Source organism: Ovis canadensis, chromosome 16 (genome assembly GCF_042477335.2).
Source record: "Ovis canadensis isolate MfBH-ARS-UI-01 breed Bighorn chromosome 16, ARS-UI_OviCan_v2, whole genome shotgun sequence".
Lineage (NCBI taxonomy): Eukaryota > Metazoa > Chordata > Mammalia > Artiodactyla > Bovidae > Ovis > Ovis canadensis.
In genome coordinates, this window is record NC_091260.1 from 50,110,016 (window position 1) to 50,134,006 (window position 23,991).

Here is a 23,991-nt window from a genome sequence, read left to right on the forward strand (position 1 = left end):
AGCAAGAGATGTGATATAGTGGAGCCAGACATGAGTTCCAATCCCTACGCCACCCCAAACAGATGTGTGATCTAGAAAGTCACTTGCTTCTTCAAGCCAATGCTGTAAGGATTAAGTGAAACAGAGTATATAAAGCTCTTTGCCCATTACACATATAAAGAAACACTGACTCCTGAGGTTTACTGTGTTAGTTTGAAGTAGCTTTCATAAAAGCAGAGGTTGAGGCTATTCTGAAGTAGGAAATGATCCAATAACTGATACTAAGACTTATTGAAGACAAGCACCATCCTACCTGGGAAAGAACGTTCTCCTCCCTACGTGTCTGAACTAACTCCCAGGATGAAAAGTAACTAGAGGAAAACTATGGTCTTCCATTATGGGATCCATGTCTCCTGGCAAACAGGACTCCATGTTCCTCTGAAGAAACAATCCAGAATGAGCCACTCCCATATCCTTGCTGCCAGTGTGATGGGTGCCCAATGACCCCAGGAGACTGGGAAGCACCCTGGAGAGTAACGACCATGTTATATTTATCTCTGTACATTTAGCTCAAAGCATGATGCTTAATGCAGGGCCTAACCCACAACAACAGATATAAAATACTTTTTTTTAAATTTAAATTTATTTATTTTAATTGGAGGCTAATTACTTTACAATATTGTATTGGTTTTGCCATACATCAACATGAATCCGCCACAGGTGTACACGTGTTCCCCATCCTGAACCCCCCTCCCACCTCCCTCCCCATACCATCCCTCTGGGTCATCCCAGTGCACCAGCCCCAAGCATCCTGTATCCTGCATCAAGCCTGGACTGGCGATTCATTTCTTATATGATATTATACATGTTTCAATGTCATTCTCACAAATCATCCCACCTTCTCCCTCTCCCACAGAGTCCAAAAGACTGTTCTATACATCTGTGTCTCTTTTGCTGTCTTGCATACAGGGTTATCGTTACCATCTTTCTAAATTCCATATATATGCATTAGTATACTGTTTTGGTGTTTTTCTTTCTGGCTTACTTCACTCTGTATAATCAGCTCCAGTTTCATCCACCTCATTAGAACTGATTCAAATGTATTCTTTTTAATGGCTGAGTAATACTCCATTGTGTATATGTACCACAGCTTTCTTATCCATTCATCTGCTGATGGACATCTAGGTTGTTTCCATGTCCTGGCTATTATAAACAGTGCTGCGATGAACATTGGGGTACACGTGTCTCTTTCAGTTCTGGTTTCCTCGGTGTGTTATGCCCAGCAGTGGGATTGCTAGGTCATAAGGCAGTTCTATTTCCTAAAATACATTTTTGCTCATCTTCATTGAAGAAAATGTCTTAGCTCTGGTCTGTGGAAAAAAGGTCCTCTGAATGCAAATCTATATCATCTGTCTCATTTCTGTATGACTCCCTTTTTGCCTCTTCTCTGTGCACTCTCATAGGAGACAGTCTTTTTTCTTTTTTAGGAGACAGTCCTCTTGGTAACTACTCTTAAAACTACCCACTGCTTTCGCTCCTCTTTCCTAATCAAAGTCTATTTAGTAGTGGCTCACTTCTCTGTAATTTAGTTTTAGAATTGTTCTTCACAAGGATAACCAGTTTTTCTTGAAAGGACAGAATTAAATCAAGGTTGTCTAAATTTTAATTCTACAGATAGAGATACTGCTCCAAGAAGGACAAGTATGTAGCTCAAGCTCTCACAGGTAGTAGATTACAGATGCTCAATTAATTTATGGTTCAAGCTTTGCATTACAGTAACAGCAAACTTGGCCTTGTATATTTTAAACACATTTGGTTGAAGAAAATAAAAAGCCCAGAATAGAAGTAAACTTGTACTGAGCACCAACTATGTGCCAAGAACTACGCTTTCCATATATTACCACATTTAAAACTTGAAACAGAACTACAAAATTGTACAAATATGTATCTTGCAAATTCTCTGGGTGACATGGAAAAACACAGAGCTTTGAAGATACATATAGCTTTCTTTGCCAATGCTTATATACTAACCTCACTAGACTGTACTCATTGGAGAAGCTCAATATGAGCTGCTAAAAATGCTGAGTTACATATTTTAAAGAAATACAGTACACACAGAACTTTTTATTGCATGTCACAAGTAGAATTAAACTACTTATGAATTAAGTAGAATTAAGTGTTATGACAAATAAATCTTTAAAAGCTGACATGGATGGCAATTTAGCAAAATGCAGTAATAGACACTAAAATGTTCACACACACCCAAGGAGCTTTTGTCTATACATATCTGTAGCTATAGATGTTTACCACAACAGCACAAAATTTTAAAATATTTATTGACTCAATTAAGAACATTAACAAACTTGGAGAGTTTCTAATGCAAAGCTTTCACTGGCATGGACTGGGTTCAATCTGTGATTGGGAAACTGAGATCCCACAAGCTGCATGGCCAAGAATATAAATATACTCATGTATTAGTATGTCTTTCAGTTCAGTTCAGTCGCTCAGTTGTGTCCGATTCTTTGCGACCCCATGAATCGCAGCACGTCAGGCCGTCCTGTCCAACACCAACTCCCAGAGTTCACTCAGACTCATGTGCATCGAGTCGGTGATGCCATCCAGCCATCTCATCCTCTGTCGTCCCCTTCTCCTCCTGCCCCCAATCCTTCCCAGCATCAGGGTCTTTTCAAATGAGTCAACTCTTCGCATCAGGTGGCCAAAGTATTGGAGTTTCAGCCTCAGCATCAGTCCTTCCAATGAACACCCAGGACTGATCTCCTTTAGAATGTTCTGGTTGGATCTACTTGCAGTCCAAGGGACTCTCAGGAGTCTTCTCCAGCATCACAGTTCAAAAGCATCAATCCTTCGGCGCTCAGCTTTCTTTATAGTCCAACTTTCACATCCATACATGACCACTGGAAAAACCATAACCTTGACTAGACGGACCTTTGTTGGCAAAGTAATGTCTCTGCTTTTGAATATGCTATCTAGGTTGATCATAACTTTCCTTCCAAGGAGTAAGAGTCTTTTAATTTCATGGCTGCAATCACCATCTGCAGTGATTTTGGAGCCCAGAAAAATAAAGTCTGACACTGTTTCCACTGTTTCCCATCTATTTCCCATGAAGTGATAGGACCAGATGCCATGATCTTCGTTTTCTGAATGTTGAGCTTTAGGCCAACTTTTTCACTCTCCTCTTTCACTTTCATCAAGAGGCTTTTTAGTTCCTCTTCACTTTCTGCCATAAGAGTGGTGTCATCTGCATATCTGAGGTTATTGGTATTTCTGCCGGCAATCTTGATTCCAGCTTGTGCTTCCTTCAGCCCAGCATTTCTTCTCATGATGTACCCTGCATAGAAGTTAAATAAGCAGGGTGACAATATACAGCCTTGATGTACTTCTTTTCTTATTTGGAACCAGTATGTTGTTCCATGTCCAGTTCTAACAGTTGCTTCCTGACCTGCATATAGGTTTCTCAAGAGGCAGGTCAGTATGTCTTCATAAAAATATAAACAAAAATGTCTCATGAAAATATAACAATTATTTTCCAAAGCAAACAAAAATAGTAAGAATTTAGCACTGTTCTACATTTTGTAAATCACTTTGAAGTGTGGCTTAGTAGAGGACAGTACTTAGTACCTCTGTATTCAATCTATTACAATATGTCATTCTTGTTAAACCACATGAAGGGATATCCATCACACAGGTATGCAGTGGGAAAAAAAGGAGTGTTTTAATAGCCTTTTCAGATAGTTGTTGATATGCTTCAATACTGCCCTAAAATTCAACCAATGGTAGTTTCTTAAAGTTAGTTGCAATGTGGAAGCTGGAATCATACATTTTATGTACTCTTATATTAAAATCTATAGGTTTATCTTAAACTTTGCAGAGATCCCTTCTGTAACATCATGCACTGGTCACTTGAAAAATGTTGGTCACTGAGCTATGCAAATCTTCAAAATCTTGATATGTTTCTTTAAACAACTGTGCTGGAGAAGACTCTTTAGAGTCCCTTGAACAGCAAGGACATCAAACCAGTAAATCCTAAACAATATCAACCCTGAATATTTACTGGAATGACTGATGCTGAAGCTGAAACTCCAATACTTTGTGGGTTTTTTTTTTAATTTTAATTTTTACTTTATTTTACTTTACAATACTGTATTGGTTTTGCCATACATTGACATGAATCCACCACGGGTGTACATGCGATCCCAAACATGAACCCCCCTCCCACCACCCTCCCCCCAACATCCCTCTGGGTCACCCCCGTGCACCAGCCCCAAGCATGCTGTATCCTGCATCGGACATAGACTGGTGATTCGATTCTTACATGATAGTATACATGTTTCAATGCCATTCTCCCAAATCATCCCACCCTCTCCCTCTCCCTCTGAGTCCAAAAGTCTGCTATACACATCTGTGTCTTTTTGGCTGTCTTGCACACAGGGTCATCATTGCCATCTTTCTAAATTCCATATATATGTGTTAGTATTCTGTATTGGTGTTTTTCTTTCTGGCTTAATTCACTCTGTATAATCGGCTCCAGTTTCATCCATCTCAACAGAACTGATTCAAATGTATTCTTTTTAACGGCTGAGTAATACTCCATTGTGTATTGAAACTCCAATACTTTGAAGAGCCAACTCACTGTACTGTAAAAGACCTTGATGCTGGGAAAGATTGAGGACAGGAGGAGAAGTGGATGACAGAGGATGAGTTGGTTGGATGGAATCATCGACTCAATGGACATGATTTTGTGCAAACTCCGAGAGATAGTAAAGGACAGGGGAGCCTGGTGTGCTGCAGTCCCTAGGGTCGCAATGAGTTGGACATGACTGAACGACTGAACAGCAAATATTTAACCCGAAACCTCAAATGGCATCACGGGACGTGAACCTGCCAACTCTTTTTGTTAAAATGGCAGTGACTGTTCATTTTTTAAAGTAAAATGTCTGTCAAATATCTAGTCTGAATAATCATAATTTGTCTGCTGATAGTTCTTACAAGTAAAAATAATGTTCCATGAAAAAAAAGTTGGCTCACAACTCAACCATTAAAGTGCGTTTCCTTCAGACAGCCATCATGTTTTGGTATGCAGCAGAAGTGCTTTATATGCCATTCCCATGTTGTCATACAGAACAATAAAGACATGTACTCAAGGGTTAAGATCTCAGAAACCTAATGATTTCTGCTGCTTCATCAAATACATCCTTGAGGAAAATTGGCATTAAAAAAAAATTATAACTATGAGGCAGTAGATAAAATAATTACACTCCTGCAGTTTGATACCATTGCCTTGACTAAGGCCGAGATACCAGGGTCTTTACCTCAACTGCTTTGGTGTCATCAGTGCAAATGTCAACACAGTAAAAAAAAAAAAAAAAAAAGGCTATTTTTTATGAGTTACCATTTTGATGAAAATAGTTTTGACCTTGTAAAGCAGCAAAAAAGATCTCAGAGACCTCCCCAGGTCCCTGGATCATACTCTGAAACCTGCTGCTGCGAATCAGTTTCATTCATCATCTCCTACACTGGGTCTTTACATCAGAGAGTTTGCTACGTGTATTTAATACTTTCTAATAGCCAATCCACAGTACACAGTAAATACATTCTAGCTGATGATGCTAATTTCGTAAATCTAACAGAAATTTTGTGCAAAGGACTCTGGAAGATTTTCTCAATGGCCACTTGAAGTGCTTGCTCTACCAGTGGCTAACTATCTGTGTGACCTTGGCTAAATCACTTCTCTCAACATCAATTTTCCTATCAGTAAAATTAGATAAGGGCTGGACTAGCTCAGTGATTCTCACCTGAGGTGTGGGTAGCATATGGATGGAGATTAGATTTACTACAAATGATAAGTAGTGTTACTGATGGGAGTGTTCCATACATGAAAACCCTACAAGCAGAAAAAAAGAATCACTGACCTAACAGAATGAAAGCCACTCATAAAATTCTTGGAATAGTGGTTACAACCATCTCAGCCTCCACTCATTCAATTTATTCCATAGAGATGCTGCTGCTGCTGCTAAGTCGCATATGCTAGAGTAATTCATTTTAATGTAAACCTGTGTCATTCCCCTGCTTAAAAACCTTTTTCGCTCTTGCAGTTGTCCCTGGAATAAAATCCAATTGTGTTCAACATGGTCTGTAAGGCCCTACATGATTTGGCCCCCATCTAGATAAGTAAATTCATCGCATTCTGCTCTCCATCTTGCTCACTGGGTTTTAGTGACGTTGGATTTCCCTCCATTCCTGTAACAGGCATTTTAATACGATGTTTCCTCTGTCTGGGATGGCACCCCCTTCTCTGCTGACCATTAATCACTCATCATTCACATCTCAGCTTAAATATCACATCCTCAAAAACCTAACTCTCTAGTATACTTTAGGTCTTTCATGCATTGTTCCTTTATGGCATTTTACACTTATCATCATTTACACTGCTATTCACAAGCATTTTCAAACCTCTATCTCCCCACTGTCTTTTAAATTCTATGAGAGGAAGAACTGCTTTATTTATGCACAAAGTTAGCTAAGCCAGAGCACCCAGTGGGTTGTCAATAAATATTTGCTGGCTGATAAACAAAATGATTTTACAAGAACAGAATGGAATTAAGAATGTTAAAAGCTGTGTGTTTGCATAAGGGTGTATTTTTCTGTAGAAAAATAAATTATGTAACGGGTTATGAACAAGCATGATAATCCTTGGCCTATTTGGGACCTATAAGTAAAACCGCCTAAGAAAGATATAGAATGCTAACTACAACATAGTTATGTGATATAAACCAGAAGCTGCTCTACTTCTTCAGTTATTTTATGTAGAGATAAAGCTATGTAACCACATTTTTGTTGCAGAAAATGTCATCAGTGAGCCTTATTCCCTTCATGAAAACACAGACTGTTATTGTAAGATGTAAGTGACCATATGAAGTGTTGTTAAAAAAGTCTGTTAGTTCTATTTATAGATAACTTAGTACAGCTTTCCAAAAATATCATTTGTTTTATTCAGATTAAGAGAACACAGCCCATTAACGAAACATGTATCAAAGGGAAGCTTGTAATTAACAATTTATGAGATATTTCTACTTTATAGTCTACTTGATTTTATTACTATTATAAAAATGGAAAAATATTATCAGGAAAAGAATAAACAATTTTCACTTGGAGTCTTTCTTAAAAGCAGTAACAAAATTTAACGTTTTCCTCAAGACAAGTTTTAGAAGTACCATCACAAGAAAGGATAGTTTACAAGACATAAATAGTTTTACAAGTCCTATAAACTTAGAAGTTAAAGAGAAGCAATGGATAAGGGCAACTCATTATTCACACTTTGTAGCAAATTGCCTGATGATCTGTCGCCCTAACTTCATCAACTCTGTAAATATGAAACTGAAAAGATGAGATGACAATTTTTTCAAAGTTGGTAATGGATTCAACAGTTTTAACACAATAGAAAACAAAAAATTCAGAAACAGTACGCATCTACATTTGCCTTGTAGTCACAGAAACTTAGGAGAGAAATGGAAAGGATAAGATAAAAAGGAAAAATCACTCATTATAGCTAAGACATTCAAAAACTGACATTCAAAACAAAGAAACATTTGAATTTGAATTATGAGTTTCAATAACGGCAAAAATGCAAGATATGGAAACATCTTTTATTCCCATTCCTGCAACTAAATTCAATTCAACAACTTTCACCATAACAATATTCTTCTTCATAAACTACTTCATGAATGGCCAACAGGGCCTCCACACACCATAACAGCATTGGTATATTAGTCATACATACATATCCATTCAGTCACGCATGGAGTAGACCAGCTGTACTGAAGCCACTGTTTCTGGCCCAGAAATCCCTGGAGGAAATTCAAACCACCTTCTATCAAATCCTTGGTTAATCTAGGGATTCCAGTAAACAAGTATACTCATCAACATTTGGAGACATCCACATTCCCTTTAAAACTAAACACAGAAATGAATGAATAAGTATTTTATAAATTGAACTGACATAAGAGACATATTGCTGAAATTGATGATGTTTTTCTTATGGATTTTAAGATAAAGAAAATACTAAAAAGCATCTTCCACCATTTATAATCCCTAGATAGAAATTATTGTTCAGCACTGATATTCCCACAGCCAAAACAAGCTACTGATTAACAACTATGAAAAGTGTGCAAATAAAGTAAAACATAAATCTGAACTTCATCTCAGTTTCGGTCAACCTTATTCTTGTTACATATGGCAATATAGTACACGTGAACAACATTTTGTATAAAAATTACCTAAAATTTAAACGCTTCATTGACTATGCTAAAGCATTTGACTGTATGGATCACAACAAACTGGAAAATTCTTCAAGAGATGTGAATACTAGACTACCTCACCTGTTTCTTGAGAAACCTGTATGCAGGTCAAGAAGCAACAGTTTGAACTGGACATGGAACAACGGACTGGTTCAAAATTGGGAAAGAAGTATTCAAGGCTGTATGCTGTCACTCTTATTTAACTTATACGCAGAGTGCATAATGAGAAATGTTGGGCTGGATGAATCACAAGCTGGAATCAAGACTGCCAGGAGAAATATCAACAACCTCAGATATGCAGATGATACCACCCTAATGGCAAGAAGTGAAGAGGAACTAAAGAGTCTCTTGATGAAGGTGAAAGAAGAGAGTTTAAAAAGCTGGCTTAAAACTGAACATTCAAAAAACAAAGATCATGGCATCTGGTCCCATCACTTCCCATGATAAATAGATGGGGGGAAAGTAGAAACAATGACAGATTTTATTTTCTTGGGCTCCAAAATCACTGCAGGTGGTGACTGCAGCCACAAAATTAACAGACTCTTGCTCCTTAGAAGAGAAGCTATGACAAACCTAAACAGTGTATTAAAAAGCAGAGACATCGCAACAAAGGTCCGTCTAGTCTAAGCTATGGTTTTCCCAGAAGTCATGTATGGATATGAGAGTTGGACCACAAGAAGGCTAAGCACAGAAAAACTGATGCTTTCCAACTGTAGTGCTGTAGAAGACTCTTGAGAGTTCCTTGGACAGCAAGTCAATCCTAAAGGAAATCAACTCTCAATATTCATCAGAAGGACTGAAGCTCTAATACTTTGGCCACCTGATGTAAAGAGCCAACTCACTGGAAAAGACCCTGATGCTAAGAAAGATTGAGGGCGAGAGGAGAAGGGGACGACAGAGGATGAGATGGTAGATGGCATCATTGAATTTGAGCAAACTCGGAGACTGTGAAGGACAGCCTTGCAAGCTGCAGGGGTCGCAAAGAGCGGGACACAACTTAGCGACTGAACAACAACAAAAATCAAGGATAATGTGACATTAAATTTTTGTATAATTCCTAGAGAAATAAGTTGAAGTATTATACTGTAAACACATGACAAAAATATACCTAAGTTGAAAGTACTGGGAAAATTATAATCAAACAAAGGCTATTCAAGCAAAGTAGGAGCTTAAAAATCAAAATTTATATGAAATTAAAATGCTTAACTGTATATAACTCTCACCTGTTCAGTAAGTTCAACTCCCTTGGTTAATACTTTATTAGCATATTTTGAGCTACAAAACATAAATGACATTATATTTCAACTTAAAAAGACCAGTTCTGCATCTGTTTTATTAAAAACACTAAAAAACTGTGCTACAGTTTTAACATTTTTTTAAAATACGGTTTACTAGTGAGTCAAACCACATCACCATCAGTTAGCAGAGTAATACATAACTCATCCATAAAGTCACAGGTAAATTATGAAATTTCTCCTCTGCGTCTAGTGCTAACTACTTAAGATCACCACCTAGTTACTTTCAGTCACCATGAAATCGAAAATTATCTGAACTGTTTTTGATGTGTTCTTTCCAAGTCTTTAAAAAACAACTGATTAAATAATGCCCTATTTTATTTTAGGCTCTTAACAATTTCTAAGGGAAAACTATTTCTAGAGCCCCAAATACTGCATAGTTCTCAATAACTATTCATTTTGTTCTCCAAATAAGACACATTCCAGGATTTTGAGTTTCATTGTATCACATTTCATGACAGGAACTGAGAACACTGATATTTTCCATTTAAAATAAATATAATAAAATAAATAAAATAAAAATAGATCACAAACAAAAAACAAAAATCCAACCTCAGTCTGTGTAACAAATTAACTCACATAAAATGATGAATGGTGATATTTAGAGGGCAACCACAATCATAAACCCTAATTTAAGTTCTAAACCCAATCTTTTAAAGAATTTGTATTCTTAGAAATACTTATTAATAATTAAATTAGTAATAGTAATAGCTTTCATAATTGTGGTTATTAATGAATAATATTAATTAATGATTATATTACCAACTATTATTGATAATATTAAAGATGATAATAACTTAATAGTGATAAAAGCTCTTCAATGAGATTCTATCACCATTTTAAAATCTACAGACTTTTTACCTACTATGTGTTTCTCAAGAGAAATAAAATAGAGTTGAGTAAAAGGAAATTATTTTGAGATTAATGAATTTGTATGAACCAAATGAATGTATGATAAAATTAAAAGATCTCTATTTTTTTTTCCATTCAAGCCTAGAAAAAAAGATTGTCAATAGAAACTAAATCAAACTAACAGCAAAATGTGCACATCTCAATTACAGCAGCAGTTTGAGAATAAATTCTCATTCTCAGAACTTATAAAGAAAAAGAGATTTAAAATATATATGAGTAAATTATGTCTTTTATTATAAGCATATTTCACCATAATCAACAGCAAGTCTGAGTAAAAACATTTTCAGAATTTCGGGTCTCAGTTCAGTTCAGTTCAGTTGCTCAGTTGTGTCTGACCCTTTGCGACCCCATGAATGGTAGCACGCCACGCCTCCCTGTCCATCACCAACTCCCATCCATCAAGTCGGTGATGCCACCCAGCCATCTCATCCCCTTCTCCTCCTGCCCCCAATCCCTCCCAGCATCACAGTCTTTTCCAATGAGTCAACTCTTCGCATGAGGTGGCCAAAGTAATGGAGTTTCGCATCCATTCCTTCAGCATCATTCCTTCCAAAGAACACCCAGGACTGATCTCCTTTAGAATGGACTGGTTGTATCTCCTTGCAGTCCAAGGGACTCTCAAGAGTCTTCTCCAGCATCACAGTTCAAAAGCATCAATTCTTTGGCGCTCAGCTTTCTTCACAGAACAACTCTTCCATCCATACATGACCACCAGAAAAACCATAGCCGTGACTAGACGGACCTTTGTTGGCAAATTAATGTCTCTGCTTTTGAATATGCTATCTAGGTTGGTCATAACTTTCCTTCCAAGGAGTAAGCGTCTTTTAATTTCATGGCTGCAATCACCATCTGCAGTGACTTTGGAGCCCCAAAAAATAAAGTCTGACACTGTTTCCACTGTTTCCCCATCTATTTCCCATGAGGTGATGGGACAGGATGCCATGATCTTCATTTTCTGAATGCTGAGCTTTAAGCCAACTTTTTCACTCTCCTCTTTCACTTTCATCAAGAGGCTTTTTAGTTCCTCTTCACTTTTTGCCATAAGGGTGGTGTCATCTGCATATCTGAGGTTACTGAGATTTCTACCGGTAATCTTGATCCCAGTTTGTGCTTCTTCCAGCCCAGCGTTTCTCAGGATGTACTCTGCATAGAAGTTAAATAAGCAGGGTGACAATATACAGCCTTGACGGACTCCTTTTCCTATTTGGAACCAGTCTGTTGTTCCATGTCCAGTTCTAACTGCTGCTTCCTGACCTTCATATAGGTTTCTCAAGAGGCAGGTCAGGTGGTCTGGGATTCCCATTTCTTTCAGAATTTTCCACAGTTTATTGTGATCCATACAGTCAAAGGCTTTGGCATAGTCAATAAAGCAGAAATGGATGTTTTTCTGGAACTCTCTTGCTTTTTCGATGATCCAGCGGATGTTGGCAATTTGATCTCTGGTTCCTCTGCCTTCTCTAAAATCAGCTTGAAGGGTCTACTGACACCTAAATCCTAACTAATTCAGGGTTTGTTTTTTCTTTTGTATTTTGGCTGTGTGATGCAGACTGTGGGATCTTAGTTTTCTGACCAGAGTTTGAACCCAGGCCCCCTGCATTGGGAGCACAGAGTCTTAACCACTGGACCACCAAGAAAGTTCCTCTAAATAATTTTTTAATGAAGTTATGTTTCATGTAAAATTTCTATTAAATGCTTTCAAATATATAGACATTTTAAATACACACAGTGAAAATAAAATCAAAGGCATGAATTTTACAAATGCTGGTAGCTGTTCAAAAAAAGTTTAAAAAGCATTAGATAAAAGGATCAAAGAATTGAATCAGGTAAAAACAAAGTCAGATAGTGTAGACACAAGATCTAAACAGTTTAAGACCTTGAACCATAATGAGGAGTAACTAACATGAAATGTCAGCTTCAGGTGTACAACATAATGATTCAATATTTGTACATATTGCAAAGTGATCACCAAAATAACTCCAGTTAACATATGAAAACAGTATTATTTTCTGTTTCTAAAGGGGATCACCAAAAAAGAATGAATAGGAATATAAACACCACCTTACTTATTTGGCAGCATGGACAGTACAAAACTCTGCCCAGAATCAGAAAGTAAGCAAGAAAAAGTCTCCTAGCAGTCTCAGATGGCAAAATTTAATGTGCTTAAAAGATAAAACTCATATGTTACACCAACTGCTTGTTCCTTCTGCACAAATTCTAAAAAGCTACCCCAGCACCAGCACACAGCTGAACAGAATCAAGAAACTGAGGTAGTTAGACAGATCACCATACCAACATTAGCAAGAATAACAATTAATAGAAAGGGGAAATTAACAAAGGAAAAATAGCAGTCAAAGAACTCAAAAAGCTATAAAATAGGCCTGCACATACCAAGACTTTTCTAATGCATATTATATACCATGATGTAGCAACTTATAGATTATGAAGATGCTAACACTTATGTATTTATAAGTGTTTTAAATATAATTCATAAAGAAAGCTAATATATTTTTTGTTTCCAAAAAAATTTTAAATAGAAAAAACTCTTTGAATTACAGAAAAGTTTAATTTTCTGAGGTCCATTTATATAAATCATCATTCTTTGGAAAACTTTATTATTATATTTATGTTATTGATGATAAAAATAAAGTCAAATATGCCTAGCACCCTTCCAGCAAAAGCCTATAAAATTCAGGGGTATATTACCAGCTCAAGGTTATGATGAGTGGTAGAGTACTAAAGTTCCTCTTGGTCTGGAAAGTGCATGCTCTTTCTATTATGCCTTGCCAAAATTGACTAAAAGAATTTAATTGGTAAAGTGCATCATTACAAGCTGCAACCAAATTTTAAAAATAATTATAATTTACTGAATCCCACTGTAAAAATCATTTACTAGTGGCAATCATCTTTCCTAAAGTATATTCCTGGGAACACTATGCCCAGAGTGTAACAGGTGTTGCTGGCTGTAGGAGAGAGAGAGAGAGTTGTACCACTATGTCTAAAAAAATGTTGGTTTCTTTGTTAGTGCATTTCTCTGGGTCTTTACCAATATTTTTATCTGGAAAAGCTTGAAAGCTACAAAAGAGTCAAAAGAAGTACAATAAACATTCATATACCTTTCCCAATGAATACCATATACCCTAACATTCATTTTGTCACATCCATATTCTCAATCTCTCTCTTTTCCATATATAATATACATTCATATATATATACACCCATACAAATATATACAAATACACTATTTCTGCTATACCATTTAAAAGTAAGTTGCATATCTCAAGACATAAGACATCTAAATTCATCAGCTGGTATCTTTTAAGAACAAAGATATTCTTCTATATAATCATGATTTTATGTTACATGAAGCAATAATATCATCTGTATCAGTTAACAACCAATAGATAAGAAAACATTTTCATTTTATTTCTGATATATAATAAAACATTTTCAAAATTTAATGACTTAAAACAGCAGGCATACCAAGCAATATTGAGAAAAAAGAACAAGGCTGGAGGTATAAGTGTTCCAGATTTCAAACAATACTATAAAGCTGCAGTGTGGTACTGGCAGAAAACAGACATATAGATTGATAAAACTGAAGAGAGAGCCCAGAAATAAACTCATACTCACAGTCACTTAATTGTCAACAAAGGAGGCAAGAATATACAATGGGGAAAAGCCCATCTCTTCAGGAAGTGGTATTGGAAAAGCTGGACAACTGCATGTAAGTCAATGAAGTTACAATACTCACTCACACCATACACAGAAATAAACTAAAAATGGCTTAAAGACTTAAATATAAGACAAGACACCATAAAACTCCTAAAAAGGAACATAGGCAAAGCATTCTCTGACATAAATTGTACCACTGTTTTGGCTCAGATGGTAAAGTGTCTGTCTACAATGCGGGAGACCTGGGTTCGAGCCCTGGGTTGGGAAGATCCCCTGGAGAAGGAAATGGCAATCCACTCCAGTACTGTTGCCTGGAAAATCCCATGGACAGAGGAGCCTGGTACGCTACAGTCTATGGGGTCACAAAGAGTCGGACACAACTGAGCGACTTCACTTCACTTCTTTCTTAGGTCAGTCCCCCAAGGCAAAAGAAGTAAAATCAATAATAAATAAGTGGGACTTAATTAAACTTATAAGCTTTTGCACAGCAAAGAACCATAAACAAAATGAAAAGACAACCTATAGACAGGGAGAAAATATTTGCAAATGAGGGAACCAACAAGGTCTTAATTTCCAAAACTTACAGAGTTCATACAGCCCAGTATTAAACAAACAAAAACCAAGTCAAAAAGTGGCAGTAAACCTAAACATACACATTTCTCCAAAGAAGACATAGAGATGGCCAATAGGCACATGAAAAGATATTCACCATCGCTAATTATTGAGTTCAGTTCAGTTCGGGTCAGTTCAGTAGCTCAGTCATGTCCGACTCTTTGTGACCCCATGAACTGCAGCACACCAGGCCTCCCTGTCCATCACCAACTCCCAGAGGTCACTCAGACTCACGTCAATTGAGTCGGTGATGCCATCCAGCCATCTCATCTTCTGTCATCCCCTTCTCCTCCTGCCCCCAATCCCTCCCAGCATCAGGGTCTTTTCAAATGAGTCAGCTCTTTGCATCAGGTGGCCAAAGTATTAGAGTTTCAGCCTCAGCATCAGTCCTTCCAATGAACACCCAAGACTGATCTTCTTTAGGATGGACTGGTTGGATCTCCTCGCAGTCCAAGGGACTCTCAAGAGTCTTCTCCAACCCCACAGTTCAAAAGCATCAATTCTTTGGCACTCAGCTTTCTTTATAGTCCAACTCTCACATCCATACATGACCACTGGAAAAACCATAGCCTGGACTAGAGGAACCTTTGTTGGCAAAGTAATGTCTCTGCTTTTTAATATGTTGTCTACGTTGGTCATAACTTTTCTTCCAAGGAGTAAGCGTCTTTTAATTTCATGGCCACGATCACCATCTACAGTGATTTTGGAACCCAGAAAAATAAAGTCAGCCACTGTTTCCACTGTTTCCCCATCTATATGCCATGAAGTGATGGGACCGGATGCCATGATCTTAGTTTTCTGAATGTTAAAGAAACGCAAATCAAAACTACTATGAGATACCATCTCATGTCGGTCAGAATCAGTTCAGTTCACTCACTCAGTTGTGTCCAACTCTTTGCGACCTCATGAACTGCAGCATGCCAGGCCTCCCTGTCCATCACCAACTCCCAGAGTTCACTCAGACTCACATCCATCGAGTCCGTGATGCCATCCAGCCATCTCATCCTGGGTCGTCCCCTTCTCCTCCTGCCCTCAATCCCTCCCAAAATCAGAGTCTTTTCCAATGAGTCAGCTCTTCGCATGAGGTGGCCAAAGTACTGGAGCTTCAGCTTTAGCCTCATTCCTTCCAAAGAAATCCCAGGACTGATCTCCTTCAGAATGGACTGGTTGGATCTCCTTGCAGTCCAAAGGACTCTCAAGAGTCTTCTCCAACACCACAGTTCAAAAGCATCAATTCTTCAGCACTCAGCCTTCTTCACAGTCCAACTCTCACATCCATACATGACTACTGGAAAAACCGTAGCCTTGACTAGACGGACCTTAGTCGGCAAAGTAATGTTTCTGCTTTTGAATATAGACATCATCAAAAAGTCTACAAATAATAAATGCTAGAGATGGTGTGGAGAAAAGGAAACCCTCCTGCACTGTTGGTGGGAATGTAAACTGGTGCAGTCACTATGGAAAACAACATGGAGGTTCCTTAAAAAAACTAAAAATAGAGTTATCAAATGATCCAACAATCCCATTTCTGGGAATAAATCCAAAGAAGACTCTAATTTGAAAAATTACATGTACCCCAATATCACAGCAGCACTGTTTACAATAGCCAAGACATGGCAGCAACATAAGTATCCAACGATTTATGAATGGATAAAGAAGATATGGTATATATACACAATGGAATATGCTGCTGCTGCTGCTAAGTCACCTCAGTCATGTCCGACTCTATGTGACCCCATAGACGGCAGCCCACCAGGCTCTGCCGTCCCTGGGATTCTCCAGGCAAGAACGCTGGAGTGGGTTGCCATTTCCTTCTCCAATGCATGAAAGTGAAAAGTGAAAGTGAAGTCGCTCAGTCGTGTCCGACTCTAAGCAAGTCCATGGACACGAGTCCATGCTGTCCATGGACGGCAGCCTTCCAGGCTCCTCCATCCATGGGATTTTCCAGGCAAGAATACTGCAGTGGGTTACCATTGCCTTCTCTGCAATGGAATATGACTCAGCCATTAAAAAAGAACAAAATAACGCCATGTGCAGTATTAATAACATGGACAGATCTAGAGATTATCATACTAAGTCAAGTAAACAGAGAAAGACAAATATCATGTGATGTCCCTTACATGTGGAATCTGAAAATGATGCAAATGAACTTATTTACAAAACAGAAACAGGGACTTCCCTGGTGGTCCAGTGGCTAAGACTCAGTGCTCCCAACGAAGGGGGCCCAGGTTGCATTCCTGATCAGGGAACTAGATCCCACATACTGTGACTAAAGATCCCACTGAAGTGCAGCCAAATTTAATAAATAAAATTAAAAAAAAAAAGACTCACAGATGTGGAAAACAAAGGTATGGTTACCAAAGAGGAAAGGGTAGGATAAGGAGGGATAAATTGGGAGTTTGGGATTAGCAGATACAAACTACTACATAAAAGACAGATAAACAATAAGTTCCTACTATATAGCATAGGAAATCATATTTAATATCTTGTGATAAACTATACCAGAAAAGAATCTGAAAAAGAGCATACACACACACACACACACGCGCGTATAACTGAATCATTTTGATGTACATCAGAAACTAACACAACATTGTGTATCAACTGTATTTCAAAAAAATAGATAAGCAGAGTTTCTAAAAGTTAAAGAAAAAGCAACAGCAGGCATGTATGACTGTTTATGTGTCTACCAGTTAGGAGGGTGGTTCTGTCCTACCTGAGTTACCTCAAGTGTCTGTGATCAGCTCTGCTAATCTAGGTTGGGGGTCTCTCACAAATCTGGGGCTTGGCTGACTGTAAGCTGATCTAGGATAGCCTCAGCTGGGACGACTCAATTTGCCTCCAACAGATCCTTCATCCTGCAGTAGGGTAAGAGCTTGATCAGACAGCAATGCCATGGTTTCAGGTGAGTGCAAGTGTCAAGTACTCTTAAGAAGCCTACTCTCAGATATGGAGGTAACAAATCACAAGAGGTCCGAACAAATTCCTCTGTGATACAAACTCCTGAGTAAGCAATGGAAAACTTGCAAGGTGGAAGCATCTGATTCACTGCTGAGCTGCAACTTGCTTATTACGAATTCTGTACACTTGCATCGCTTGTATTCTCACTCTGTACAGTACTACAACTCCAATTACAAAATGCTCCCCTATCAGATTATATAAATTCACAAAGAGAAATGACTTCCTCTGGATAAGTAATGCATTTTCATCTTCATTACCATCTGGTTTTTGTTAACATTTACTTCCAAGCATAATGTAGTACGCTCTGCTTTATTGTCTGTGTTTCATTCCGGTAAACTTGGGAAAACCAAAAAGACTGCCATATTACTCTCTCTCTCTCTTTATTTCATGTCTAAATTGAAGTAAGAATATGATCCCAGAACACAATCCTGGGATCATGTTTCACACTGAAACTCATAAAACTCAGAAGTAAAAGCACTAGCATTTCCAACTCACATTCAGAAGAAACACCCATAATTTAATTTGGTGTATGAGGCCAGAACAAAATACTGAGTGCCCCCTTGGAACAGTTTCTCAAAAATGCTGATGTCTCACTCCTACTGGATCTAAACATATTTGTAACTTGTGCTCCTTACTTGAATGGCTGGGACTGGCCCGCCAGGGCTCGCCATGTCCTCCTACACTGCTGACAGCCATAGCCTGGCAAACATTCACTGTGTGCCCACACTAAATACATAAATCTGTGACCACACATAGGTGCTGAGGTGGATAACTGTATTGAGAGGCTCTCTATGCCATGGCTATACTATCCAAAAAATGCATTCTCCCAGATGCCCAAAATGAGGAGAAGGATGGAGAAATAATAAAAGGTGAATGGGGAAAAGGGAGGAGAAGAGGATATTACTGACATGAGCTCAGTGAAGTCTGATGAAATGATCCTGGTTTAAATCCTAAATAATCCTTAATAAAAGACAGTGAAGCTTGAAAGATGTGCAGTTGATATTTTATCTCTTTGTCCTGCTCACAATATGGGGCTTCCCCAGTAGCTCAGAGGTAAAGAATCTGCTTGCAGTGTAGCAAAAGCAAGAGTCACAGGTTCGATCCCTGGGTCGGGAAGATCCCCTGAAGGAAAGCATAGCAACCCACTCTAGTATTCTTGCCAGGAAAATCCCATTGACAGAACAGCCTGGCGTTAAAACATTCCTATTGATTTTGACTTTCAATTATGTTATGGTACAGATCTCATACTCTTTGATGAGTTGCCTTATGACTACATTAAAATATTAGCCCATTATACCTTAGTCTCAACACCTTATATGGTATAAAATTTGACTTCTTCTCCAAATTCAATTCATATCATTCTCACCTTTCCTAACAAGCAACAAAATGCCAGTCCAACTGGACTTTCTGCCCCCAAATATGCTGTATTACATTCTCTTCTTAAGGTGTTGAAATACATTGCTATTTTGGCCTGGAAAGCTCTTTTCCCTCAGGATGCCTTATGTGCATGGTATCTCAACTGAAAAAATATTACCTCTTCCAAGGCTTTCTCCACGTATTTTACACCCTTCTATTCTCTATCCTTTTGCTTTATTTTACTTTATTCTTCACAGTTATTACTATATAAAACAATATTAATTTACTAGCATATCTATACTGTGTCTACCTCCCAGCACTCAACTCCACTTGAATGTAAGTCCTATGAAGGCAGAGACCTGGGTCACACAGGGTCCCTGACACACAGTGCACACACTCTTTGCTGACTGATTTAGGTATCTGGACTCATCTCCTACAGCTTAGTCCGTTGCTAATTACTATCCTCAAAGGCCAAGGAGAAGTCGATCAAACTGCAAACCATCTGAATGTTTTAGTGACAGGTTTCTCTAAAAAGTAGTAAAGAATCTGTATAATTGGAGGTCCCTAAGGTTAAAGCCCACTTATCCTGATGCTGGGAGGGATTGACAGCAGGAGGAGAGGGGGATGCAGAGGATGAGATGGCTGGATGGCATCACCGACTCGATGGACGTGAGTCTGAGTGAACTCCAGGAGTTGATGATGGACTGGGAGGCCTGGAGTGCTGCGATTCATGGGGTCGCAAAGAGTCGGACATGACTGAGCGACTGAACTGAACTGATCCTTGTATACAGCTTTTTTGACAAAGAAAGCCCCATTTATACAGTGTAAAAAGAAATTGGAGCACATTTTCAAATGTAAAATATACTGGTAAGTCAGTGACTTGGGCAGGGGACGAAAGAATTGTTCTTCCAACGAATAAGACAAACTACATTTTACACCCAGTATAATAATGTCATGCCCTAGAACTTAACCCAAACCATTTAGAGGATAAAACAAAGTTAAATAGGTTTCAGGTTTCTTTACACCCTATTCAAAATCATTTAAAGGTTTATTGTGAATTGCTGGCCTCAGAACATATAACACTCGAAGTTTCTCAAACTTTTTTGATCATGGATGTCTTTCTTCAGACCACTAATTTATGTATACTCAAAATCCATTTGGGGAAAGCGTCTGTAGCCCTCATAAAAGTTATTGTGTTAGCAACTATTAGAGCCACCATTCAGCCTCATCCTTAATAGTTCTGAGAACAAGATGTTTTCTGTTTTTCCAATGGCTTTTATTCAGCTCAAGTTTTTAACCAGAGTAGCTTAGATCCTCTGTGTTTTTTATTTACTTCCAACATTAACATCAATCTACATATTTCCTTTTCTTACTATACTGTATAAAGTCTCTGAATAGTTATAGGAATCTCTGTCTTGCTTCCTATTTAAATGCAAAGTATACGTCAATGTATAATAAAATATATACTTTAAATTTTGGTAAAAAGCTTTAGTCAGTCTTCAGTAATTTCTTCCTATTCCTAGAACTTTTACTGGCAAAGATTACTAAATCCTATCGAATCTCAATTTTATTACATAACAAAATCATATGATTCTTCATCTTTACTTTTTTAAATATTGAATCACATGAAAAATTTCTTAATGGTAAAATTTTCTAATTGTAAAATATCCTAGGATTCCTAGGATAAACCTTACTGGGCCATGGAACACTATTAATTCAGATTAGCTGCTAAATTTGTTTTCCTAAAGCTAAAGTAAAGAATATGACTATAAACACACATAATTAAAGTATATGGAAAGATAATAAGACAAAGATAAAAGAAAAAACTACATAATTCTATTTACCATAAATTTTAACCAAATATACTATCCTGTTCAGCTGTATTCTGTATAGTCTCAATTTTTAATTCCTTTTAGAACAACTTATTTTCTAAACTGCACAATGAATATGAATTATATCTTTTGTCTATTATTTTAAAGATTAATTCTAGGAAACATAAAATATCAAAGAATATGAATAGCAGTTGTGAAAGGCAATGAGGTAAATTACAAATATCAGAAAACAAAAGGATGAAAAACAAAATAACCTAAAAACAAAGATATTCTTTTTTATCTAAAATATAATAGTGTTTCACCTAAATAACACCATATAAATGTTTTTATTTTAAAGATTTTTTCACTGCAATTTTCTCTATAGTATTACAAATAACTCATTCTTGTAAATTACTCAATACTAAAAATGAACCATACAATATAACAATATAGGAAAAAGCTGTTCAAATATTCCCTGTAATATTCTTGAATCCTAAGCCAACAAATATAATTCAAAAGAATCTTAATAACCATTTAATCAATTTTTTCAGTTATTACTACCAAAAAACCATCATTTAAGCAACAAATTTATATAAGCTATTAGATTCAGATGGAAATCAGCCTTTACCATAAAAAGTAACAAACATTAGAGTCATTTGAGTCCACTTAATAGCATCAATCTGATCCACTGTGCTCCCTAATAAACTCTACTGGAATTCATACCAATTCTCATTCTTACAGCTTTCATATTCGTTTAAGCAAACCTTGTATGTCAGCTGAATTCAAGGCAAAGTTGAGAACAAGAATATATAAACATAAGGATTCTTAATATCCTATCTCTTACTTTACTGGCAAAACTACTACAATACAAATGTTAAAGAAAATACTGAAATACAAAAATGTATCAGATGAATCATCAACAATACTCACGCATCATTTGAGCAAGTCATAAATTCTCCCTTTATTTTGGGATGCCATGATCCAGTATGAAGCATTGCTGTGTGACCCTTAAAAAAAAAAATAGAAAAAAAGGAAAAAAATCCTTAAAAAATGTAAAAATAAACAAACTGACCAAAAGTTGACATATTGTGCTTAAAACTTTTTAGTCCTCTCCAAGGCACACTATTTTAATTACAAACTGGTATTATTTTATTTCAGTTTTATTTCATAATATGCTTTATTTCACTTTGTTTATTTTAATTTTAATTCACCATGTAACCCCTTCTGCCCAGGAATCAGTACAGTGCTTATATATAACAGATGCTTAGAAAGAAAGGAAAGAGAGGGCAAAATGACAGCTTCTTTTTAGGAAAGTAAAAAGAAAATTCACAACAAGAAAGACACTGGGAAAAAGTCAGTGGGAAAGAATTAAGGAGAATAGGAAGTATTACAGGTAAACAAGACAAAAGCAAGAGGATGGAAGGAGGGGTGGGAAATTCTCACTTCTTTAAAATGTGTATGTGAGAAAAGAAAAAGCATTTTTAAAATGATTCAGGAAGATTAGCCCTCCTAAGCATGGAGCATGATATAAAAACACTGTAAATAAAACAATGTGATGTTGGTATAAAAACTGACATACTTACAAATCCATCGCAGAATATATATTTCAAACACAAAACATACATACGTGCACTCACACATTTCCCTCCTAGGTAGCAAAGTAAGTTAGAGCGGTCTCATACAATAACTCAGGTTCAAATGGGGCAGAAAAGAGCCTAATACTTTTTAGTGTAATATTAGCAAGGCCTCTTATTCTGAAAGGGTCCAAAACAAAGCTAAACTCAAAGCAGTAAAATGTGTATATCTAAATGACTTAGAAGGAAAATAACTGTAGCTCTCTGGAAACACTAAACTGAACTGGAGTACCCACACATGGGCTTGGAGATCATCTGCAGTTCAAGCTGCCCGCAGTGCCTCCATCGTATCTGGCCAACTCCTGACTTTCTGCTCATGTTAACAAGGTACAAATAGCTACCAGAGATCTGAATCTCTTCCTGCAGTAGGAAAAAAAGGACTGAAGAAGTGCCTAGAGGGACTAGATAGAAAGTGTGAGATTCCACTTTCCCTTTCTGAGTTGAATATATATATATATATATCGTCAACTATCAGCTTTGACATTTCCATATAAGAAGCATTTCAAATATAACAGGTTCAACAGAGTAATTTTGATTCTTTTTTTAAAAAAACTCTTTCTTTTATATTGGAGTAGAGCTAGTTAACAATGCTGTGATAGCTTCAGCTGAATAGCAAAGGGATCCAGCCATACATATAAATATATCCATTCTCCCCTAAAATCCCCTCTCATCCAGGCTGTTACATAACATTGAGCAGAGTCTTGATTCTTACTGCCCACTTCATCTGCAATGAACTTCTTTCCTAGTTGCTAAAGCTACAAACTTGGAAAGAAAGTGTTAGTCACTCAGTCGTGCCCGACTCTGCCACTCCATGGACTGTAGTCCACCAGGCTCCTCTGTCTACAGAATTCCCCAGGCAAGAATACTGGAGAGGGTTGCCACTTCCTTCTCCAGAGGATCTTCCCAATCCAGGGATCAAACCCGGGTCTCCCGCATTGCAAACAGATTCTTTACCATCTGAGCCACTAGGAAAGCCACAAACTGGGAAGTAATCCTTAAATATTCCAGTAACCATAACCCCTAAACCCTCCTCTCTCTATACACCCAGATCCAATCCACTAGCTAGTCCTGTCAGTTCAGCCCCAAACACATCTCAAATCTATCCACTTTTTTCCTTTCCCACTACTACAACGCTTATATGAACCAATACATCTCTACATCACTTATTATGCAGTATGATAGACCTGTTACTACTTTTACTCTTGCCTAATGTCCTCCACAAAGCAATCAATATAGTCCTTTAAAAATATGTTTTTAAAAATGCCACTGCTTTTTATCCTCACTGGCTTTTCAACCTCTTTACATAGTGTGCAAAAACTGACATTTTCCACCCCAGCTTTCTTTACAACTTCACTTACTTTGTGCTCCTTCTTGCCAGAACTCACTACACCTCACTGGTCTTTCATTTCCTCGAATACAAGAAGCTCTTTCCCCACATCAGCAC

The 23,991-nt window shown here is 37.4% G+C and overlaps 1 protein-coding gene across 5 annotated transcripts in view; it reads right to left on the minus strand.

The window, feature by feature from the left end:
• The window catches only part of WDR70 (WD repeat domain 70), a 280,993-nt gene that overhangs the window by 158,858 nt on the left and 98,144 nt on the right, over window positions 1-23,991 (minus strand). For all 5 annotated transcript variants that reach the window (XM_069555882.1, XM_069555881.1, XM_069555880.1 and 2 more), the window contains one exon: window positions 21,844-21,920. In XM_069555882.1, the coding sequence (XP_069411983.1) occupies window positions 21,844-21,920 (77 nt within the window). The remainder of the gene's footprint in view (window positions 1-21,843; window positions 21,921-23,991) is intronic.